This window comes from Rana temporaria, chromosome 6 (genome assembly GCF_905171775.1).
Source record: "Rana temporaria chromosome 6, aRanTem1.1, whole genome shotgun sequence".
Taxonomy (NCBI): Eukaryota; Metazoa; Chordata; class Amphibia; order Anura; family Ranidae; genus Rana; species Rana temporaria.
Window position 1 is genome coordinate 21,065,748 of NC_053494.1, and position 19,363 is coordinate 21,085,110.

Consider the following 19,363-nt stretch of genomic DNA (forward strand, 5'->3'; position numbering starts at 1 on the left):
TTCTGCCCAATCAAACATACCCGGAAAAGTGCACCAGGACGCCAATACAGTGGCTTATCCGTTCAGGGCCGATTACCCTTTATTTAATCGCCTGCTACATACGCCGGGTGCCAGGACTATCAGGCACTCAGCAATGTAAGTGTAACCTTTTTATTTTTTGTGGAACTAATAAATTTTTAAAAAACGGCATTGCGCAATGAGGCTCTCTTCTTGCTCTTATCACCCCAATTCATCCTTAGGATGACGTCTTTGAAGTTGAGATGTGCCATCCTAACGATTCGGGGTATCCCCACATGCTAACAAGACCATACTAGAGATAGGTGGTCCATATCCAGTGGTGAGTGTACATCTATGTGGGGCACCCAGTCTGAGCTCCAACCCATAGGAGACATCTATTGAGCACCATATGGGATTACTTGATGCTATTATTCTAATGACGTATTTTTAATAATATATTTGTCTAATGGTTTGTCCAGTACCTATATCAGACTATTTGTAGTGCAACTTTTTGTTTTCTCATAAAAAAAATTTAACTTTTGCCTTTACAACCACTTTCAGGCTTCACAGTCGGTTTCCTACTGCGCATGTGTCAGTCTCGCTGAGCTTTTCGAATGGTCCCGCCGTCTTTTGGGACCTGTGTGTGTCCCAGAAGGCTGCGGGGAGAAGCCGGATATAATCGTAGATCGCCGCGCCTATCTTATCTTAGTGGGTACCTGTCAAAAGCAGCACAAACCCCCCCCCCCCCTCCACTGCAACATTTGACACTATTTGGGGAGGAGCTCTTACCCAAACAGTGTCAAATGTGGCAGTGGATGGGAAGGGGTGGTGCAAACAAGTGGAGCTTCCCCTTTTGGGTGGAGCTTCGCTTTAATAACACCCCCATGCATCTGTGCAAATATGTCCGCGCCCATTAAAAAAATGAAATATGTGGGAACACGCAAAAGTGTGCGTGCTTGTCCTTGGACGCACCTCCTGGTGTGAATGTGCACCTCCTGGTGTGAATGTGCACCTCCTGGTGTAAATGTGCACCTCCTGGTGTAAATGTGCACCTCCTGGTGTAAATGTGCACCTCCTGGTGTAAATGTGCACCTCCTGGTGTAAATGTGCACCTCCTGGTGTAAATGTGCACCTCCTGGTGTAAATGCGCACCTCCTGGTGTAAATGCGCACCTCCTGGTGTAAATGCGCACCTCCTGGTGTAAATGCGCACCTCCTGGTGTGCCCCAGGATTGTGCACAGTTCTAAAGGGTGCCTTGACCTAAAAAAGTTTGAAAAACAATCGCGCCAATATAGATGATGCTGGCTGTCCTTCAGATAGTAATGAAGCAGGCTCTATGTAACTTACTGCAGCTTCTATTCCACTTTGTGAGAAGCTCACAGTGTGCAGTGAAATCAGACTGAGCAGTAGAGGAGTTTGTACAACTGTGTAAGATGAAAGGGAAGGCTGGAGGGCAGATTTAATAAAATTGCTTGTATGAACAGCACGACGCCGATTACAGGCTTCTTATGTGCCTGGAGACCTTATTGCTACAATTTTACATCCTTACATTATTAATACATGCGAATACAGTTTCTATGACAACAATGCCTAAATAACTTCTAAAACAAAAACCATAAAATACTTCCACACTGAGATAAACATTGTTCACGTGAAGAAAGAAACTGAGCAAATAATCTGTCTTTGCAGGTGTTACAGATTAGTAACCGCTAATTACAGGAAATCTGCGCTAATCAACCAGCAATAAGTGAAGGATGGAGGAAATGATTCATCTTTTGCATGTCGTCCTCCCTTAATAAATCTCAGAGATTTAATTGCAAGAAATTCCACAGTGGGGTATTTGTGGTAAGCGAGTTCTCAATCAATAAAAACATTTCATGTTTTATTATGTAGTTGTCGTCATCATCATCAGTATTAAATCCATGACAGATAATACTGTACATGTAGTTTGTTACCCGACGTGTTTCTTGTAACAAAATCCACTTTATCAGGGATAGCCCTGCAACTTAATGAAGTAATCTCATATCTTGGATCACACTAGTGGTTTTTAAAGCCAAAATTCTCATCCCTCTATGCAGAAAGTCACTAAATTACCTTTCAAAAAGGCACCAGGATTAAGAAACTGATTCAGCGTATAGAAGAGGTTTCCAGGAAAGGGATTGTCCCCAGCAACTGGCTGCAACTGCAGTGGTTTTCCGCCCAATATCTCATGATTCAGATTTATACATATTTTTGCACTGTAAATTGAAGCACCTGTATGCATTTTGTGCTAACATTTACATGTGTACATCGTTTAGCAAAAATGTATGCTATTGGTCCTGAATGGCTGCCTGCATCCTAGCAACCTAGGATGCCTGACATCAGTACCTACCTGTGTCCTAGCAACTTAGGATGCCTGGCATCAGTTCCTACCTGTGTCCTAGCAACCTAGGATGTCTGGCATCAGTTCCTACCTGTGGCCTAGCAACCTAGGATGCCTGGCATCAGTTCCTGTGTCCTAGCCCCCTTGGATGTTTGGCATCAGTACCTACCTGTGTCCTAGCAACATAGGATGCCTGGCATCAGTACCTACCTGTGTCCTAGCAACCAAGGATGCTAGGTGTCAGCAACCGCCTGCGTTTCAACAATAAAAAAAATGGCAAGCTTCAAAAGCCACCTGAAGCATAGGACACTAGGCGTCAGGGGCCACCTGCGTCCTAGAAACTATGGACAGTAGGCAGCAGAGGCTTCCTGTATCCTAGCAACCAAGGACCCGAGGCGCACAGGCCACCTGCTTTCTAGCAACCAAGGTCCCTAGGCACACAGGTCACCTGCATCCTAGCAACCATGGACCCTAGACGCATTGGCCACCTTCATCCTAGCAACCAAGGACCCTAGGTGCCCAGGCCACCTGCATCCTAGCAACCAAGGACCCTAGGCACACAGGCCACCAGAATCCTAGTAACCAAGGATGCTAGGAAGCAGGAGCTTCACAGCATCCTTGGCTCAATTTGGCTGCAAAAGTAAAAATACACTTTAGAGTTCGTATTTAAATAACAAACATGATATACTTACCTTCTATGTGCAGTGGTTTTGCACAGAGAAGCATGGATTCTCCTTTTTCATGGGTCCCCGGTCTGTGCTTCTGATCCCTCTCTCCTTCCAAGTCCCCCCAGAGCAAGCAGCTTGTTCTGGGGGTACCCAAGCAGGCTCACTCCCATGGCACCCTCTCTCCCCCCCCCCCTTGTTGGCTCACTGGCTTTAATCGGCTCCTGCCTCAGCCAATGAGGAGTGAGAGTCCCCAGAGAGCTGAAGCACTTGTGCATATCGTTGGATCGCAGTGATCGCCTCCCATGAAAGAAAAAATAAATAAATATAAGCACATTAGCACTTACAGTTTTCTCTTCGACCCCCGTAAAGTCTTAGGCCACGTACACATGATCGGTTCAACCGATGAGATCGGTCTGATGGACCGTCTGTAATTTGACCTTTAAAGTCAAATTACAGACTCCTATCTTTTTTATCTTTTCATAGACCTGTATTCCAAATGTTATGATTTGGGACCGATATTTGCTAGGAAATTTCAAATATTTTTTTTCTCTGTGAGAATGACGCTTCCCATCTTTCACATACCTGTATTGCAGGAAAAGGCAGAAGCGTGTCAGACCGGGTCTGTTACTGACATCTGATTATAGAGTACACTGGGTCTAGCTCTGCTACTGCCCAGTTAAATTTAGATACCCTGGACCACCATCTGTCTGGATTTGGCAGACAGGATCAGATCGGATAGCAGCGGGTGTCAACGGACATGTCACCGCCGACACTGCTGCTCCATAGGGGTGAATAGAGTGTCAGATCAGGTCCGCCTGAAAAACTGACAGGCGGACTTGATCGGACAGCACAGGTAAAAGGGGCCTAATTCTACAGAATAAACAGACAATACTTTGTTTTAGCAACAATGCAAGTACAACAGGTTACAAAAGAAACAGCTTAAATACTTACATCCGAAAGGATTGGTACTTTTGAAGGTTATTTCAATAGGAAAGTTCCACACAATCTCCTCCTTTATATGTCTGTTTTTAGAAGCAATTTGAGATATTCCTTCTTCCACCCCCTGAAAAAAAATAAAAAAATCATCATTATGGTTACAACTAATATTGAAAAAACTGTAGCAAATTAATATAGAGTTGAAGGACTGAGTATGAAAATTTGTAGTTTGGTGACACCTAGTGGTACAAATGTAAACTGCAGATTCCTTTTTCTTGTATGCAGTGGATGGTGATACGTCCTCATCCGTCCATGGCGGATCGGGTGAGATCTAATAAAAACGGAACATGCTGTCCGTTTTCATCAGATCCCTCCATAGGAGACAGCGGTGCTGCAGAAGCCCCTCCCCGTTCAGTGAGCAGAGAGGGACTTGTCATCCGCTGGCTCAGCGGAGATCAGCGTAGAGATCTCCCGCCGAGATGGCGGACTCCGTAGCGACGAAGTCTGCCTCGTGTGAAAGAGGCCTAAGGACTGAAAAACTGCAATATATAAATATTGTTATATTTGGGTTTAGATATTCTTTAAGTATTGACCGATAGCAGTAGGGGCCACACAGCTCCATGTTCTCCGCTAGTTCTTCATGCCAAACTACCCTTTAAAAAGGTGCCGGACATTCACAGAAATTCTACTTGTACGGATGTTTGTAAAGGAATTTTTTTTTTATCTTAATAGCTTCCTTTACCTTAATGCAGTGCTGTTTTCATGTCCTCATTGTTTGTTTTTGCTCTCAAGTTGCTGTAATTCTTCTCTGATCTCCACACTTCCTGGTTGTCTGTTTCCTGATTACTACAGTACTGGGAGCTTTCTCTCTGTGGTCACTAATCAAGGAGGTGTGATTACTGTGTGTCTAAAACCCCTCAGCACCAATCAGTTTCGTTTTCCAAACCATCACTGCCCTGTATTGACTCTGTGGGGCAGATTCAGATAGAGATACGACGGCGTATCTCCTGATACGCCGTCGTATCTCTTGATACGCCGTCGTATCTCTGAGTTCCGTCGGTCGGATCTATGCGCCCGATTCATAGAATCAGGTTCCGCATAGATCTCCCTAAGATCCGACAGGTGTAAGTGACTTACACCGTCGGATCTTAGGCTGCAATCTCACGCTGGCCGCTAGGTGGCGCTTCCGTTTGTATACGCGAGGAATATGCAAATGAGGAGTTACGCCGATTCAGAAACGAACAACCGCCCAGCGTTTTTTTACGTCGTTTGCGTTCGGCTTTTTACGCTGTATAGTTACCCCTGCTATATGCGGCGTATCCTATGTTAAGTATGGCCGTCGTTCCCGGGTCGAATTTTGAATTTTTTACGTCGTTTGCGTAAGTCGTTCACGAATACGGATCAACGTAATTTACGTTCACGTCTATACCAATGACGTCCTAGCGACGTCATTTGGAGCAATGCACGCTGGGAAATTTAGCGGACGGCGAATATGCTGTTTGTTCGGCGCGGGGACGCGCCTGATTTAAATTTTACACGCCCCCTAGCCGCGGAATTTGAATTCCGCTGGGGGATTTACGATACGCCGCCGCAACTTTAGAGGCAAGTGCTTTGTGAATAAAGCACTTGCCTCAAAAACTTGCGGCAGCGTAACGTAAATCAGATAGGTTACGCGGATCTAAAGATCCGCTGACTTATCTGAATCTGGCCCAGTGGCTCTGTACATCACAGAATCATGAAACAACATGCAAAAACGAAACTAGAAACTACAGGTACATTATATGATTGATTTTTATCTATTTTTAAAAGGAATCAGTTAAAGTGGTTGTAAACCCCCGGATATAACATTATTAAAAAAATTAGCACATATCACAGGCAGCTGATCGCTGCCTGTGAAAGTGTACTCACCGCCGTCATTAGCTCTAAAATCGTATTTTTCGTTTTGATGACGTCACCGCGCTTGCGCATTGTAGCCCCGCAAATCCGGCATCTGAATGTGTTGCCGATTTTCATTTCCATTCTTTCCGGCCCTGAATGTGAGCGAGCTGCGTGGGCGAGCTTCCCCTCTGTCCGCAGAGGAGAAGTCTCGCGATGCTATAGTCCTCCTGTTCCTAATACTCCCCCTCCCGTGTAAATGAATATTGCCGTGTATCACGGTTGCTGCGGTAACAGCAATCGACATCGAGGCTTGGTAACGGCTCTACGGCGCATGCGCGAGATTTAGACCAGGTGTAGTGTCACCGTTTGCTCCCTATCACAGAATGCAGCCTAAGTCACGTGGCAGCGAACTACGCATGCGCAATGCGTTCCAATGCCAAATGTGATGCGTTCCAGGGGATTCACGACACTACCCCTCAGTGAACCCATCACAATTTGTCACGGAAGTGACGAGGAACCATAACTTGGAGGCATACACAGAGCGGGGGGGGGGGGCGGGACAGAACATGCAGATCCAATCAGAAACCTACAAAGAGGGGGGGGGGGGGGGCGGGACAGAACATGCAGATCCAATGAGAAACCTACAAAGACCGGGGGGGGGGGGGGGGGGGAGAAAGAGACATGCCGATAGGCTGCATTCTGTGATAGGGAGCAAACGGTGACACAGCCCCGCCTCCAGCCCCGCCCCCAAAGCAGAGGCTTATTGAGGTCCGTAAAAAACATAGACTCTCTGGCTTTTAAAGCATCACCCATGTATAATAAAATGTCACATTGTTTTGGTGTGCGCAATAAAGACTGTGAAGAAAATGTGTATGTAGGAGGAGAGCTTCTGAATACCAACAAACACATTTCCATTTTATTCCTCATTTCAATGGGAAAGTTTAAGGTGGAACTTTAGGTTTGATTTATCTTTGAAGTGAAATGTTACCCAAAAAGTAAAGTTCCGCTCTTCTGTAATTTTTTAGGCTCCATGTACACGGGACCATCCTCACCCCCCCCCCCAACATCCTCCCGGCTGCAGGGATCACCCCCCTCCACCGCCATCCTCCCAGCTGTGCGAATCACCCCCCCCCCCCCACCACCATCCTCCCAGCTGTGCGAATCACCCCCCCACCCTCCACCGCCATCCTCCCAGCTGTACGAATCACCCCCCCCCCCACCACCATCCTCCCAGCTGTACGAATCAGCCCCCCCCACCACCATCCTCCCAGCTGCAGGAATCACCCACCCCCCTCCACCCTCCCAGCTGTACGAATCACCCCCCCACCCTCCACCGCCATCCTCCCAGCTGTACGAATCACCCCCCCACCCACCACCATCCTCCCAGCTGTACGAATCACCCCCCCACCCACCACCATCCTCCCAGCTGTACGAATCACCCCCCCCCCCCACCACCATCCTCCCAGCTGTACGAATCACCCCCCCACCCTCCACCGCCATCCTCCCAGCTGTACGAATCACCCCCCCACCCTCCACCGCCATCCTCCCAGCTGTACAAATCACCCCCCCCACCCACCACCATCCTCCCAGCTGTACGAATCACCCCCCCACCCACCACCATCCTCCCAGCTGTACGAATCACCCCCCCCCCACCACCATCCTCCCAGCTGTACGAATCACCCCCCCACCCTCCACCGCCATCCTCCCAGCTGTACGAATCACCCCCCCACCCACCACCATCCTCCCAGCTGTACGAATCACCCCCCCCCCCCCACCACCATCCTCCCAGCTGTACGAATCACCCCCCCCCCACCACCATCCTCCCAGCTGTGCGAATCACCCCCCCCCCCCACCACCATCCTCCCAGCTGCAGGAATCACCCCCCCCCTCCACCGCCATCCTCCCAGCTGTACGAATCACCCCCCCCCCACCGCCATCCTCCCAGCTGTACGAATCACCCCCCCCCCCACCGCCATCCTCCCAGCTGTACGAATCACCCCCCCCACCACCATCCTCCCAGCTGTACGAATCACCCCCCCACCACCACCATCCTCCCAGCTGTACAAATCACCCCCCCCCCCCACCACCATCCTCCCAGCTGTACGAATCACCCCCCCCCACCGCCATCCTCCCAGCTGTACGAATCACCCCTCCCCCCACCACCATCCTCCCAGCTGTACGAATCACCCCCCCCCCCCCCCCCATCCTCCCAGCTGTACGAATCACCCCCCCCCCACCACCATCCTCCCAGCTGTAGGGATCATCCCCCCCCCCACCACCATCCTTCCAGCTGTAGGGATCAGATCTGTAGTAAAAAATCCTCGGACCTGTGAAAAAATCGTACCGCGTCACTTCCGGTGCTCGTATGCCAGGAGCACAGCTGATCGCGGGTCCACGGCGCATGCGCAGCTGCTTTTTCTTTGGTCCGTGAATATCCTAGACTGGGGTAGGTCACTTGTGCCCATCATACGCAGACATTGTGCCCACTATTTGCAGCCACTTGTGCCCGTCATACGCAGCCATTGTGCCCACTATATGCAGCCACTTGTGCCCATCATACGCAGCGATTGTGCCCACTATATGCAGCCACTTGTGCCCATCATACGCAGCCAGTGTGCCCACTATTTGCAGCCACTTGTGCCCATCATACGCAGCCATTGTGCCCACTATTTGCAGCCACTTGTGCCCGTCATACGCAGCCATTGTGCCCACTATATGCAGCCACTTGTGCCCATCATACGCAGCCATTGTGCCCACTATATGCAGCCACTTGTGCCCATCATACGCAGCCATTGTGCCCACTATATGCAGCCACTTGTGCCCATCATACGCAGCCATTGTGCCCACTATATGCAGCCACTTGTGCCCATCATACGCAGCCATTGTGCCCACTATATGCAGCCACTTGTGCCCATCATACGCAGCCAGTGTGCCCACTATTTGCAGCCACGTGTGCCCATCATACGCAGCCATTGTGCCCACTATATGCAGTCACTTGTACCCGTCATACGCGTCACTTCCTTCTTCTTCTGTAGCGGCAGCTGTGGCTCCTGTGTCCGCTTGGCTCCTCAGGCTTCCTCCGTCATGTCTCCTTTTCCGCCAATGCGTTAGGCATCCAATAGGATCGCCTAAAGCTTTGGCCAATCGGGAGACAGGTTTTACTGACCTGCCTGCTGATTGGCAAGGAGGAACTTTAGTGTGAAAATAGCTTCTGGCTCTTATCACGTGCTTCGAAATACACACCCCGCCTATTCCCGCCATAGTATTTCATGTGTCCGGCATCCTGACAGGGGCGGGCACATGAATAGGGAGGGCGGCAGAGGTGATGGGGGCGGTGCCCATGCATTGTGGGCCCACCATGCAACCATGCAGGGGCCACCACTGGTCTTTGATCTCTGTCAAGTGCTGGGGTCTGGATCACCTCTGCTGCTTTTCCTCCAATCGGGCCAAAGAAGCTGAGTGCGAGTTTACCTATAGCCCTCACACTGGAGACTTGTACACCATCATCATGGCATCCCAGGACGGTGGGTATCAGGTCACGGGAGGGCAGAGCGCATGTGTGTCCCGCTTTGGGGTCACTGGTGGCTTAGGGAGAAGGAGAGGGCCCCTGGGTGTCCGTGGCAGAAGGAGAGGGCACCTGGGTGTTTGGAGGAGGAGAGGGCCCCTGGGTGTCCGTGGGAGAAGGAGAGGGCCCCTGGGTGTCCGTGGGAGAAGGAGAGGGCACCTGGGTGTTTAGAGGAGGAGAGGGCCCCTGGGTGGCCATTTAGTGAAGAAGAGGGCCCCTGGGTGGCCGGGGGAGAAGGAGAGAGAACCTGGGTGGTTGGCAGAGAAGGAGTGGGCCCCTGGCTGTTTGAAGGAGAAGCAGATGGGCCCCAGTGTTGGCCAAAATTGGAAGAGCTGATCCTTGGGTGGTTGGAGGAGGAGAGGGTGCCACACTTCTCCCCTTAGGACGGGGACAGACACCCTTCTCTCCCCCGGAGGACGAGGACACCCTTCTCTCCCCCAGAGGACGGGGACACCATTCTCTCCCACGGAGGACGGGGACACCAGTCTCTCCCCAGAGGTAGGGGCAGTGCCGATCCTGACCTAACCGGGGGCCCTAAGCAAAATTTGCTAAGGGGCCCTCTACCTGACCCGTGATGCCGTCACCCATAACTCTTCACCAATCCCCTTGGAGAGCGCCTGACCACATAAGAGGGACAGACCTAGAGTGGTGATAGGGTGACCTGTGGCCCCCAGATTTTAGTATCACCCCACCAGGAGTCAGGACTAGTACCACAGTACGATCACAGAATGCTCTGCCTGGGGCCCACATCACATACATTAGTGCCTATCCTGACCTCCCTGGGGCCCTAAGCAAAATGACATTAAAGTTAAGAAGCGGGGGGGGGGGGGGGGGGGTGCCGAAAATGACATGTCACATGGTGTCACAAAGATTAAAGTTGAGAAGCGGGGGAGGGGGTGTTCTGCTGTCGGAAATGACATCTTACATTAAAGTGAGAAGCGGGGGCCCTAGTAATTCGGGGGGCCCTCCGCAGCTTTGCGGGGCCCTAAGCGGCTTGCATAGTGAGCCTATGGGGCGGATCGGCCCTGGGTAGGGGACACTTCTCTCACCCCCGGAGGACGAGGACACCATTCTATCCCCCAGAGGACGGGGACACCCTTCTCTCCCCCGAGGACGGGGACACCATTCTCTCCCCCAGAGGACGGGGACACCCTTCTCTCCCTTGGAGGACGGGGACACCATTCTCTCCCCCAGAGGACGGGGACACCATTCTCTCCCCCGAGGACGAGGACACCCTTCTCTCCCCAGAGGACGAGGACACCCTTCTCTCCCCCAGAGGACGGGGACACCATTCTCTCCCCTGGAGGACAGGGACACCCTTCTCTCCCCAGAGGACGAGGACACCCTTCTCTCCCCCAGAGGACGGGGACACCATTCTTTTCCCCAAAGGACGGGGACACCATTCTCTCCCCCAGAGGACGAGGACACCATTCTCTCCCCCGAGGTAGGGGACACCATTCTCTCCCCCCGGAGGACGAGGACACCCTTCTCTCCCCCGGAGGACACCCTTCTCTCCCCCGGAGGAGGAGGGGGGGGGGTGCCGAAAATGACATGTCACATGGTGTCACAAAGGTTAAAGATTAAAGTTGAGAAGCGGGGGAGGGGGTGTTCTGCTGTCGGAAATGACATCTTACATTAAAGTGAGAAGCGGGGGCTCTAGTAATTTGGGGGGCCCTCCGCAGCTTTGCGGGGCCCTAAGCGGCTTGCATAGTGAGCCTATGGGGCGGATCGGCCCTGGGTAGGGGACACCATTCTCTCCCCCGGAGGACGGGGACAGACACCCTTCTCACCCCCGGAGGACGAGGACACCATTCTCTCCCTCGGAGGACGGGGACACCCTTCTCTCCCTCAGAGGACGGGGACACCCTTCTCTCCCCCCGAGGACGAGGACACCATTCTCTCCCCCGGAGGACGGGGACACCATTCTCTCCCTCGGAGGACGGGGACACCCTTCTCTCCCTCGGAGGACGGGGACACCCTTCACGGGGACACCCTTCTCTCCCCCCGGAGGACGAGGACACCCTTCTCTCCCCCGGAGGACACCCTTCTTTCCCCCGGAGGACACCATTCTCTCCCCCAAGGACGAGGACACCATTCTCTCTCCTGGAGGACAGAGACACCAGGGCTGGACTGGGACAAAAATATTCGTACAGCTGGGAGGATGGTGGTGGTGGGGGGGGGGGGGTGATTCGTACAGCTGGGAGGATGGTGGTGGGTGGGGGGGGGGGTGATTCGTACAGCTGGGAGGATGGTGGTGGGGGGGGGGGGGGGTGATTCGCACAGCTGGGAGGATGGTGGTGGGGGGGGGGGGGTGATTCGCACAGCTGGGAGGATGGCGGTGATCCCTGCAGCTGGGAGGATGGCGGTGGGGGGGGGGGGGGGTGAGGATGGTCCCGTGTACATGGAGCCTAAAAAATTACAGAAGAGCGGAACTTTACTTTTTGGGTAACATTTCACTTCAAAGATAAATCAAACCTAAAGTTCCACCTTAAACTTTCCCATTGAAATGAGGAATAAAATGGAAATGTGTTTGTTGGTATTCAGAAGCTCTCCTCCTACATACACATTTTCTTCACAGTCTTTATTGCGTACACCAAAACAATGTGACATTTTATTATACATGGGGGATGCTTTAAAAGCCAGAGAGTCTATGTTTTTTACGGACCTCAATAAGCCTCTGCTTTGGGGGCGGGGCTGGAGGCGGGGCTGTGTCACCGTTTGCTCCCTATCACAGAATGCAGCCTAATGTATCTGCATGTCTCTTTCTCCTCCGTCTCCCCTCCCCCCCCCGCTCTTTGTTCTTTGTAGGTTTCTCATTGGATCTGCATGTTCTGTCCCGGCCCCCCCCGCTCTGTGTATGCCTCCTCGTTATGGTTCCTCGTCACTTCCGTGACAAATTGTGATGGGTTCACTGAGGGGTAGTGTCGTGAATCCCCTGGAACGCATCACATTTGGCATTGGAACGCATTGCGCATGCGTAGTTCGCTGCCACGTGACTTAGGCTGCATTCTGTGATAGGGAGCAGAATATGACACTGCACAGGGAATCAGGAAGGGCGGAAGTGTCGTCAGATAAGGATTCACTCAGCAGCACTAACAATGGCGATTTATATGTCCGGAAGGAGAGAAAAAAACAACGGTTGTTAAAGGTATTTGCGGGCCTCGTTTTTCACAATCTTATATGCAATATGCATTGCCATGCCCTTGTGTGACATGCTATTTAAAAAATAGAAAAAATCGTCCAGGGTTTACAACCGCTTTAACTATTATGTCTCTATACCCTGTAAACAGTCATTTCAGCAAAAAAAAAAAATATTCTTTTAATAACACATACAAGTACACTGACGGCACCCCTGCTTATTAAAACGATGGATTATAATTATAATGACTTGATAAATTCACAGAACGTCTTTCCAGGGAGAAAACAATACATGTTTCCATAGGGGTAAAGGAGCTGCATGTTCCCAGAAATTGTCATTAGCGCCCCTTTTTCACGAGAAATAAAGCCCTTCAGGGAGCTTCCTTCTGGAAAAGGTCTCGTCTGTATAAAGGGATTTAGATAATAATAAAATAGGAGTGAAATACACAATCAGGGACAGAAGTCTCCCAGGAAACTACAAATGCTAATTACCATCTCAGGTTCCTTTTATGAACATAATCCCCTATCCGTGTGTAGAGAGGAAACTTTACAGCTGAAGATTAATCTTTTTATATTTTACCTCCTCCGCTTCCTCTCGTCCCTCATCAACATGCTAATGACATTTTTTTTTTTTTTTTTTTAAAACATATCCGTTTTCTGTTGCATACCTTATTTATGCCAACACTAGGAGTCTGTGCTTCTCTATGCAATGCAGGCAGATCATGGGCAGCAGGGTGCTGCACACAGCTTCCTGAAAACATCACAGCCCCCTGCCTCAGTACGCCTCTTAAAGCGGAGTTCCACCCAAATTTTAGTTTATTAAAGGTCAGCAGCTACAAAAAGTGTAGCTGCTGACTTTTAATAATCAGACACTCACCTGTCTCACAGTCCAGCGATGCGGCGGCCTGAAGCCTCGCTCCTCTCCGACGTCATAGCAACTGTGGGCCCCCCGCCCGTTACAGCTTACGGCTTCACGGCCAGGCGCGCACTGTGCATGCGCGAAGTTGCGCTGCGCTCTGCCGATCTTCTGGGACCTGTGTTGTGTCCCAGAAGATCGCTGGCAGGGAGGGGCCGTCTAGGGCGAGAGGAGGATTCGCCCTAGACGAAGGAGGAAGTGGGACAGGAAGTCCCACTAAAAATAGAGGTACACCCCCCGCCCCCCCTCAAGAAAAAATAACATGCCAAATGTGGAATGTCAGGGGGTCATCAGTACTTAAAGCAGAAGTTCTATATTTGGGTGGAACTCCGCTTTAAAGAGAACCTGTCACCAATTTAAAAAAAAAAATGAAAAAAAATAAAAATAAAAAATCGCAGGACAGAGAAAATGGCGAAGAAGAAGGGCCAGATTCTCGTAGATCAGCGTATCTTTGTGCGGGCGTAACGTATCCGATTTACGTTACGCCTCCGCAACTTAGACGGGCAAGTGCAGTATTCACAAAGCACTTGCTCCGTAAGTTGCGGCGGCGTAGCGTAAATCAGCCGGCGTTAGCCCGCCTAATTCAAATGTTGAACAGGGGGGCGTGTTTTATGCCAATGTGCTATGACTCGACGTGATTGACGTTTTGCACTTACGGCGCATGCGCCGTCCATGGACATATCCCAGTGTGCTTTGCGTCAAACGACGTAAATTTTTTAAATTTCGACGCGGGAACGACGGCCATACTTAACATTGGTACGCCGCAGTTATGCCTCATATAGCAGGGGCAACTTTACGCCGGGAAAAGCCTAACGTAAACGGCGTATCTGTACTGCGTCGGCCGGGCGTACGTTCGTGAATTCGCATATCTAGCTGATTTACATATTTCGACGCGTAAATCAGCGTACACACCCCTAGCGGCCAGTGTAAAAATGCACTTAAGCTCCGAAGGCGTAAGACACTTACGCCGGTCGGATAGAATAGAAATCTGTGCGTAACAGATTCTAAGAATCAGGCGCATAGATACGACGGCTCGGATTCGGACTTACGACGGCGTACATGGCGCTACGCCGTCGTAAGTCCTCTGAGAATACGGGCCTAAGTATTTTGAATGCTTACTTGCAGCGCTTTTCCTTTTTTTCCTGACATTTATTCACTTGCGAAATGCCTTTGGACTAGAAAATGTGACTCCCCTAGCACAGCCCCCCTCACTTCCTTGCAGGTCATAGCCTTCTTCTCTATGTATGGAAGCAGTGGTCCCTCTGTGGAGGTTCCCCACACCCTTTGCTGAGTGGGAGCTAGAGCCCTCCAATCAGCAGGAAGCGAGGGCTTTGCTACTAGCGGTGCTATATGCCTGGATCAGCAGGGGGCATGTTGGACTTTTGCAGAGAGACCACTGCTTCCACACCATGAGCAAAGGTCTCGCTCTGCAGGTGCGGGCAAGGAACAGGCTTTTCTACTAAACAGAGGTGACTGGACCTCTTGTCCACATAAAATAGCTGTCTGTGTTGCTGTAGATTTTCCCTTCACTGGAAAGATTATTGTCACCGGGACAGTAAAGGTAAAATCAATCTTATGGAATCCTGGACAGCAATAAAAACCTGAAAGGGGTTCTAGTACTTCATCACGCAATCCAAAAATAAAGATTTGTATGGACATAGATGTCACCCCTTGGATCAGTCGGGCTCACATTATATACTACATGCACCTGGGCCACGCTTTACACCTATGTATTTATTATGGAGTTTGTACGTTCCATACACAGGACATGTAGATGAAAAGACAGATTGTTTCAGATGTGATTAGCTGGGCATTGATTGGAGCAGAGATAGCCCGCTGCCCCTCCAGGATTCACTGTGACATCACACAGAGGGGGTGGAGCTTTGTCTCAGACTGGGCATTGATTGGAGCGGAGATAGCCTGCTGCCCCTCCAGGATTCACTGTGACATCACACAGAGGGGGTGGAGCTTTGTCTCAGACTGGGCATTGATTGGAGCGGAGATAGCCCGCTGCCCCTGCAGGATTCACTGTGACATCACACAGAGGGGGTGGAGCTTTGTCTGTGAATGTTAGAAGAGGATTTCTATTTTCCTGTGTGGAATCACATGAGGCAATGCATGTAAGAGAGCAACAAGGGGGAGGGACTTACAGAGGTGGGCGCCCAATCATGTCCGTACACAAAGCAGTACTTGCAGTAAAGTTCATCAAATTCGGGAAACTAGGAGAAGAAAAGAACACGTCAGAAAGACAAAGAGGATCAAACATTTCCAGCTTTACACACCCGGCAAACTCACCCATAATCCCGGACCCCACTGTACCCCCAGTGTGAGAACCCATCCCCCCTCCACTGTACCCCCAACGTGAGAACCCATCCCCCATCTTCTGTACCCCCAATGCGAGAACCCACCCCCCTCCACTGTACCCCCAATGTGAGAACCCATCCCTCTCCACTGTACCCCCAACGTGAGAACCCACCCCCCTCCACTGTACCCCCAACGTGAGAACCCATCCCCCATCTTCTGTGCCCCCAGTGTGAGAACCCATCCTCCATCTTTTGTACCCCCAATGTGAGAACCCATCCCCTATCTTCTGTGCCCTCAGTGTGAGAACCCATCCCCCTCCACTGTACCCCCAATGTGAGAACCCATCCCCCTCCACTGTACCCCCAACGTGAGAACCCATCCCCCTCCACTGTACCCCCAATGTGAGAACCCATCCCCCTCCACTGTACCCCCAACGTGAGAACCCATCCCCCTCCACTGTACCCCCAATGTGAGAACCCATCCCCCTCCACTGTACCCCCAACGTGAGAACCCATCCCCCTCCACTGTACCCCCAATGTGAGAACCCATCCCTCTCCACTGTACCCCCAACGTGAGAACCCATCCCCCTCCACTGTACCCCCAACGTGAGAACCCATCTTCTGTGCCCCCAATGTGAGAACCCATCCCCCATCTTCTGTGCCCCCAATGTGAGAACCCATCCCCCATCTTCTGTACCCACAACGTGAGAACCCATCCCCCTCCACTGTACCCCCAATGTGAGAACCCATCCCCCTCCACTGTACCCCCAATGTGAGAACCCATCCCCCATCTTCTGTATCCCCAATGTGAGAACCCATCCCCCATCTTCTGTGCCCCCAGTGTGAGAACCCATCCCCCTCCACTGTACCCCCAACGTGAGAACCCATCCCCCTCCACTGTACCCCCAACATGAGAACCCATCCCCCTCCACTGTACCCCCAATGTGAGAACCCATCCCCCTCCACTGTACCCCCAACATGAGAACCCGTCCCCCTCCACTGTACCCCCAACATGAGAACCCATCCCCCTCCACTGTACCCCCAACATGAGAACCCATCCCCCTCCACTGTACCCCCAATGTGAGAACCCATCCCCCTCCACTGTACCCCCAACGTGAGAACCCATCCCCCATCTTCTGTACCCCCAATGTGAGAACCCATCCCCCTCCACTGTACCCCTAGTTTGAGAACCCATCCCCCATCCCCTGTACCCCCAATGTGAGAACCCACCCCCCTCCACTGTACCCCCAACGTGAAAACCCATCCCCCTCCACTGTACCCCCAACATGAGAACCCATCCCCCTCCACTGTACCCCCAACATGAGAACCCATCACCCTCCACTGTACCCCCAATGTGAGAACCCATCCCCCATCCACTGTACCCCCAACGTGAGAACCCATCCCCCATCTTCTGTACCCCCAATGTGAGAACCCATCCCCCTCCACTGTACCCCCAATGTGAGAACCCATCCCCCTCCACTGTACCCCCAACGTGAGAACCCATCCCTCTCCACTGTACCCCCAACGTAAGAACCCATCCCCCTCCACTGTACCCCCAATGTGAGAACCCATCCCCCTCCACTGTACCCCCAATGTGAGAACCCATCCCCCCTCCACTGTACCCCCAATGTGAGAACCCATCCCCCATCTTCTGTACCCTCAGTGTGATATCAATCATCCCTCTTTCAATATCCAGAGTGTGAGAACCCCCCCATCCCCGCTCTGGATGGACGGGCCCAGCATTAGGCCTCACCTTGGCGCTCTCGATCTGCCCGGTGACATTGAGAAGGAAGACGCTGGCAGCGGAGGCCATGGACACGGCCGGGCCCGGTACACCGGGGACTCGGGTCTCACACACACAGCGGTTACTATGGGACGCCCCGAGCCTAGCAACCGGAACTACGGCGAGCGGGAGGGACACACCTACTGAGGGGGCGGAGCGCGAACTCTCCTCACAGAACGCACACTCCGCCCCTTCCCCGTAGTCTTCTGTGTGTCACATTTATTGGAATTAATACAGGCGTCAATGTGCTTTTAACAAAACAGACATGCGCCATTTTATTCCATCGCAGCACCTCACGATGCACAGTTGTGTGTTATTATCCACTACAATGCACACGGACACAGAGCGAGCAGCTCGGCGCTCGGTTTCTTTTGTCTGAAACCGGCGCATGCGCAATAGCGGTAATGGATACAATCTTTCACGGGATACTGATCTTCATGCTACACCTGTAGCCATACACCACTAAAAAGACACAGGGCCAGATTCTCAAAAGAGTTACGCCAGTGTATCTACTGATACACCGGCGTAATTCGAAATTCCCGCCGGCGTATCATTGTTTTGTATTCGCAAAACAAGATACGCCGGAATTAGGCTAGGATCCGACTGGTGTAAGTCACTTACACCGTCGGATTCTAAATGCAATACAACGCTGACCGCTAGGTGGCGTTTACGTTCAGGTCTCATTTGACTATGCAAATGAGCCTGATACGCCGATTCCCGAACAAATTTGCGTCGCGTACTCGTCGTTTACGTCGTTTGTGTAAGCGTAAGGTTACCCCTGCTATATGAGGGGTAACCTTACGCCAGTCCGCCGTATGCCATGTTAAGTATGGCGTCGGGTCCGGGTCGTCTTTTTCCGTCAGTTACGTTGTTTTCCTAAGTCGTTCTTGAATACGACTTTACGTCAATGACGCTCACGTCGGCGTCATTGACGTTTTCCGTCGTGAGCTGGAGCATGCGCACTGGGCTATTTTTCAGCCCGGCGCATGGGCAGTTCAATCGGCGCAGGGGCGCGCTTAATTTGAATACAAGCCGCCCCCTTTGAATTACGCGGCCATACGCCGGGCCATTTACACTACGCCACCGCAAATTACGGAGCAAGTGCTTGGAGAATACGGCACTTGCTCCAGTAAGTTGCGGTGGTGTAGTGTAAATGGCTTACACTACGCCAACGCGGGATCTTGGAGAATCTGGCCCAGGGAGAGCAGAAATACGCCCCTTCCTGCCAGTGTACAGCTTTCTGTGCCCATGCATGAGCCCGCCTAAGGACCTCCTTCACATAGGCGTACTACAGCATAGACCCATGCAAGGGGCATGTTTATCCACCTGGGATGTACAGATGTTCCATACAGCCAGTCCCAGCCCCCGTCATGTCTATTGGGACGCAGAGGTTCCACAGACGCGACTGCTGCTCCCAACATGACAGCCATAGATGTCCCCACCTTCAGAGACACACCGATGTCAAATTGGGAGTAGCAGACGTGTCCGTGCCGCTGTCCTGACGAAAATGTTCCCCCCGGTGGATAAGGACCCCCCTATACTGCACAAGCGCAGTGCTTGCGCAGTACAAACTCAACTGAGCCTCCGGAAATAGCTGCTCTGCAAGGGGCGGGGGTAATTTTAGCAATAAAGTACACGTCTTAGCGGGGCACATTGCAAAACCCGACCATCGACAGTGCAAAACCCGCCCTTCATTTGTTTTAATAAAGACGTATACTTTATTGCTAAGATCACCCCCGGCCCTTGCAGAGTAGCACTAGCATCGGGAGCGTGCGGCATGTGTCATAGTCAGTGCGCATGCGCCGTGTAGAGCTGAC

The 19,363-nt window shown here is 51.7% G+C and overlaps 1 protein-coding gene across 1 annotated transcript in view; it reads right to left on the reverse strand.

The window, feature by feature from the left end:
• B9D1 (B9 domain containing 1) overlaps nucleotides 1–17,710 on the reverse strand; it is a 102,363-nt gene extending 84,653 nt beyond the window's left edge. Inside the window, exons 1-3 of the mRNA XM_040356433.1 lie at nucleotides 17,517–17,710; nucleotides 15,611–15,679; nucleotides 3,979–4,090 (exon numbers count right to left, since the gene is read on the reverse strand). Of these exons, the coding sequence (XP_040212367.1) occupies nucleotides 3,979–4,090; nucleotides 15,611–15,679; nucleotides 17,517–17,576 (241 nt within the window). The 5' untranslated portion in view covers nucleotides 17,577–17,710. The remainder of the gene's footprint in view (nucleotides 1–3,978; nucleotides 4,091–15,610; nucleotides 15,680–17,516) is intronic.
• Nucleotides 17,711–19,363: the final 1,653 nt, after the last annotated feature.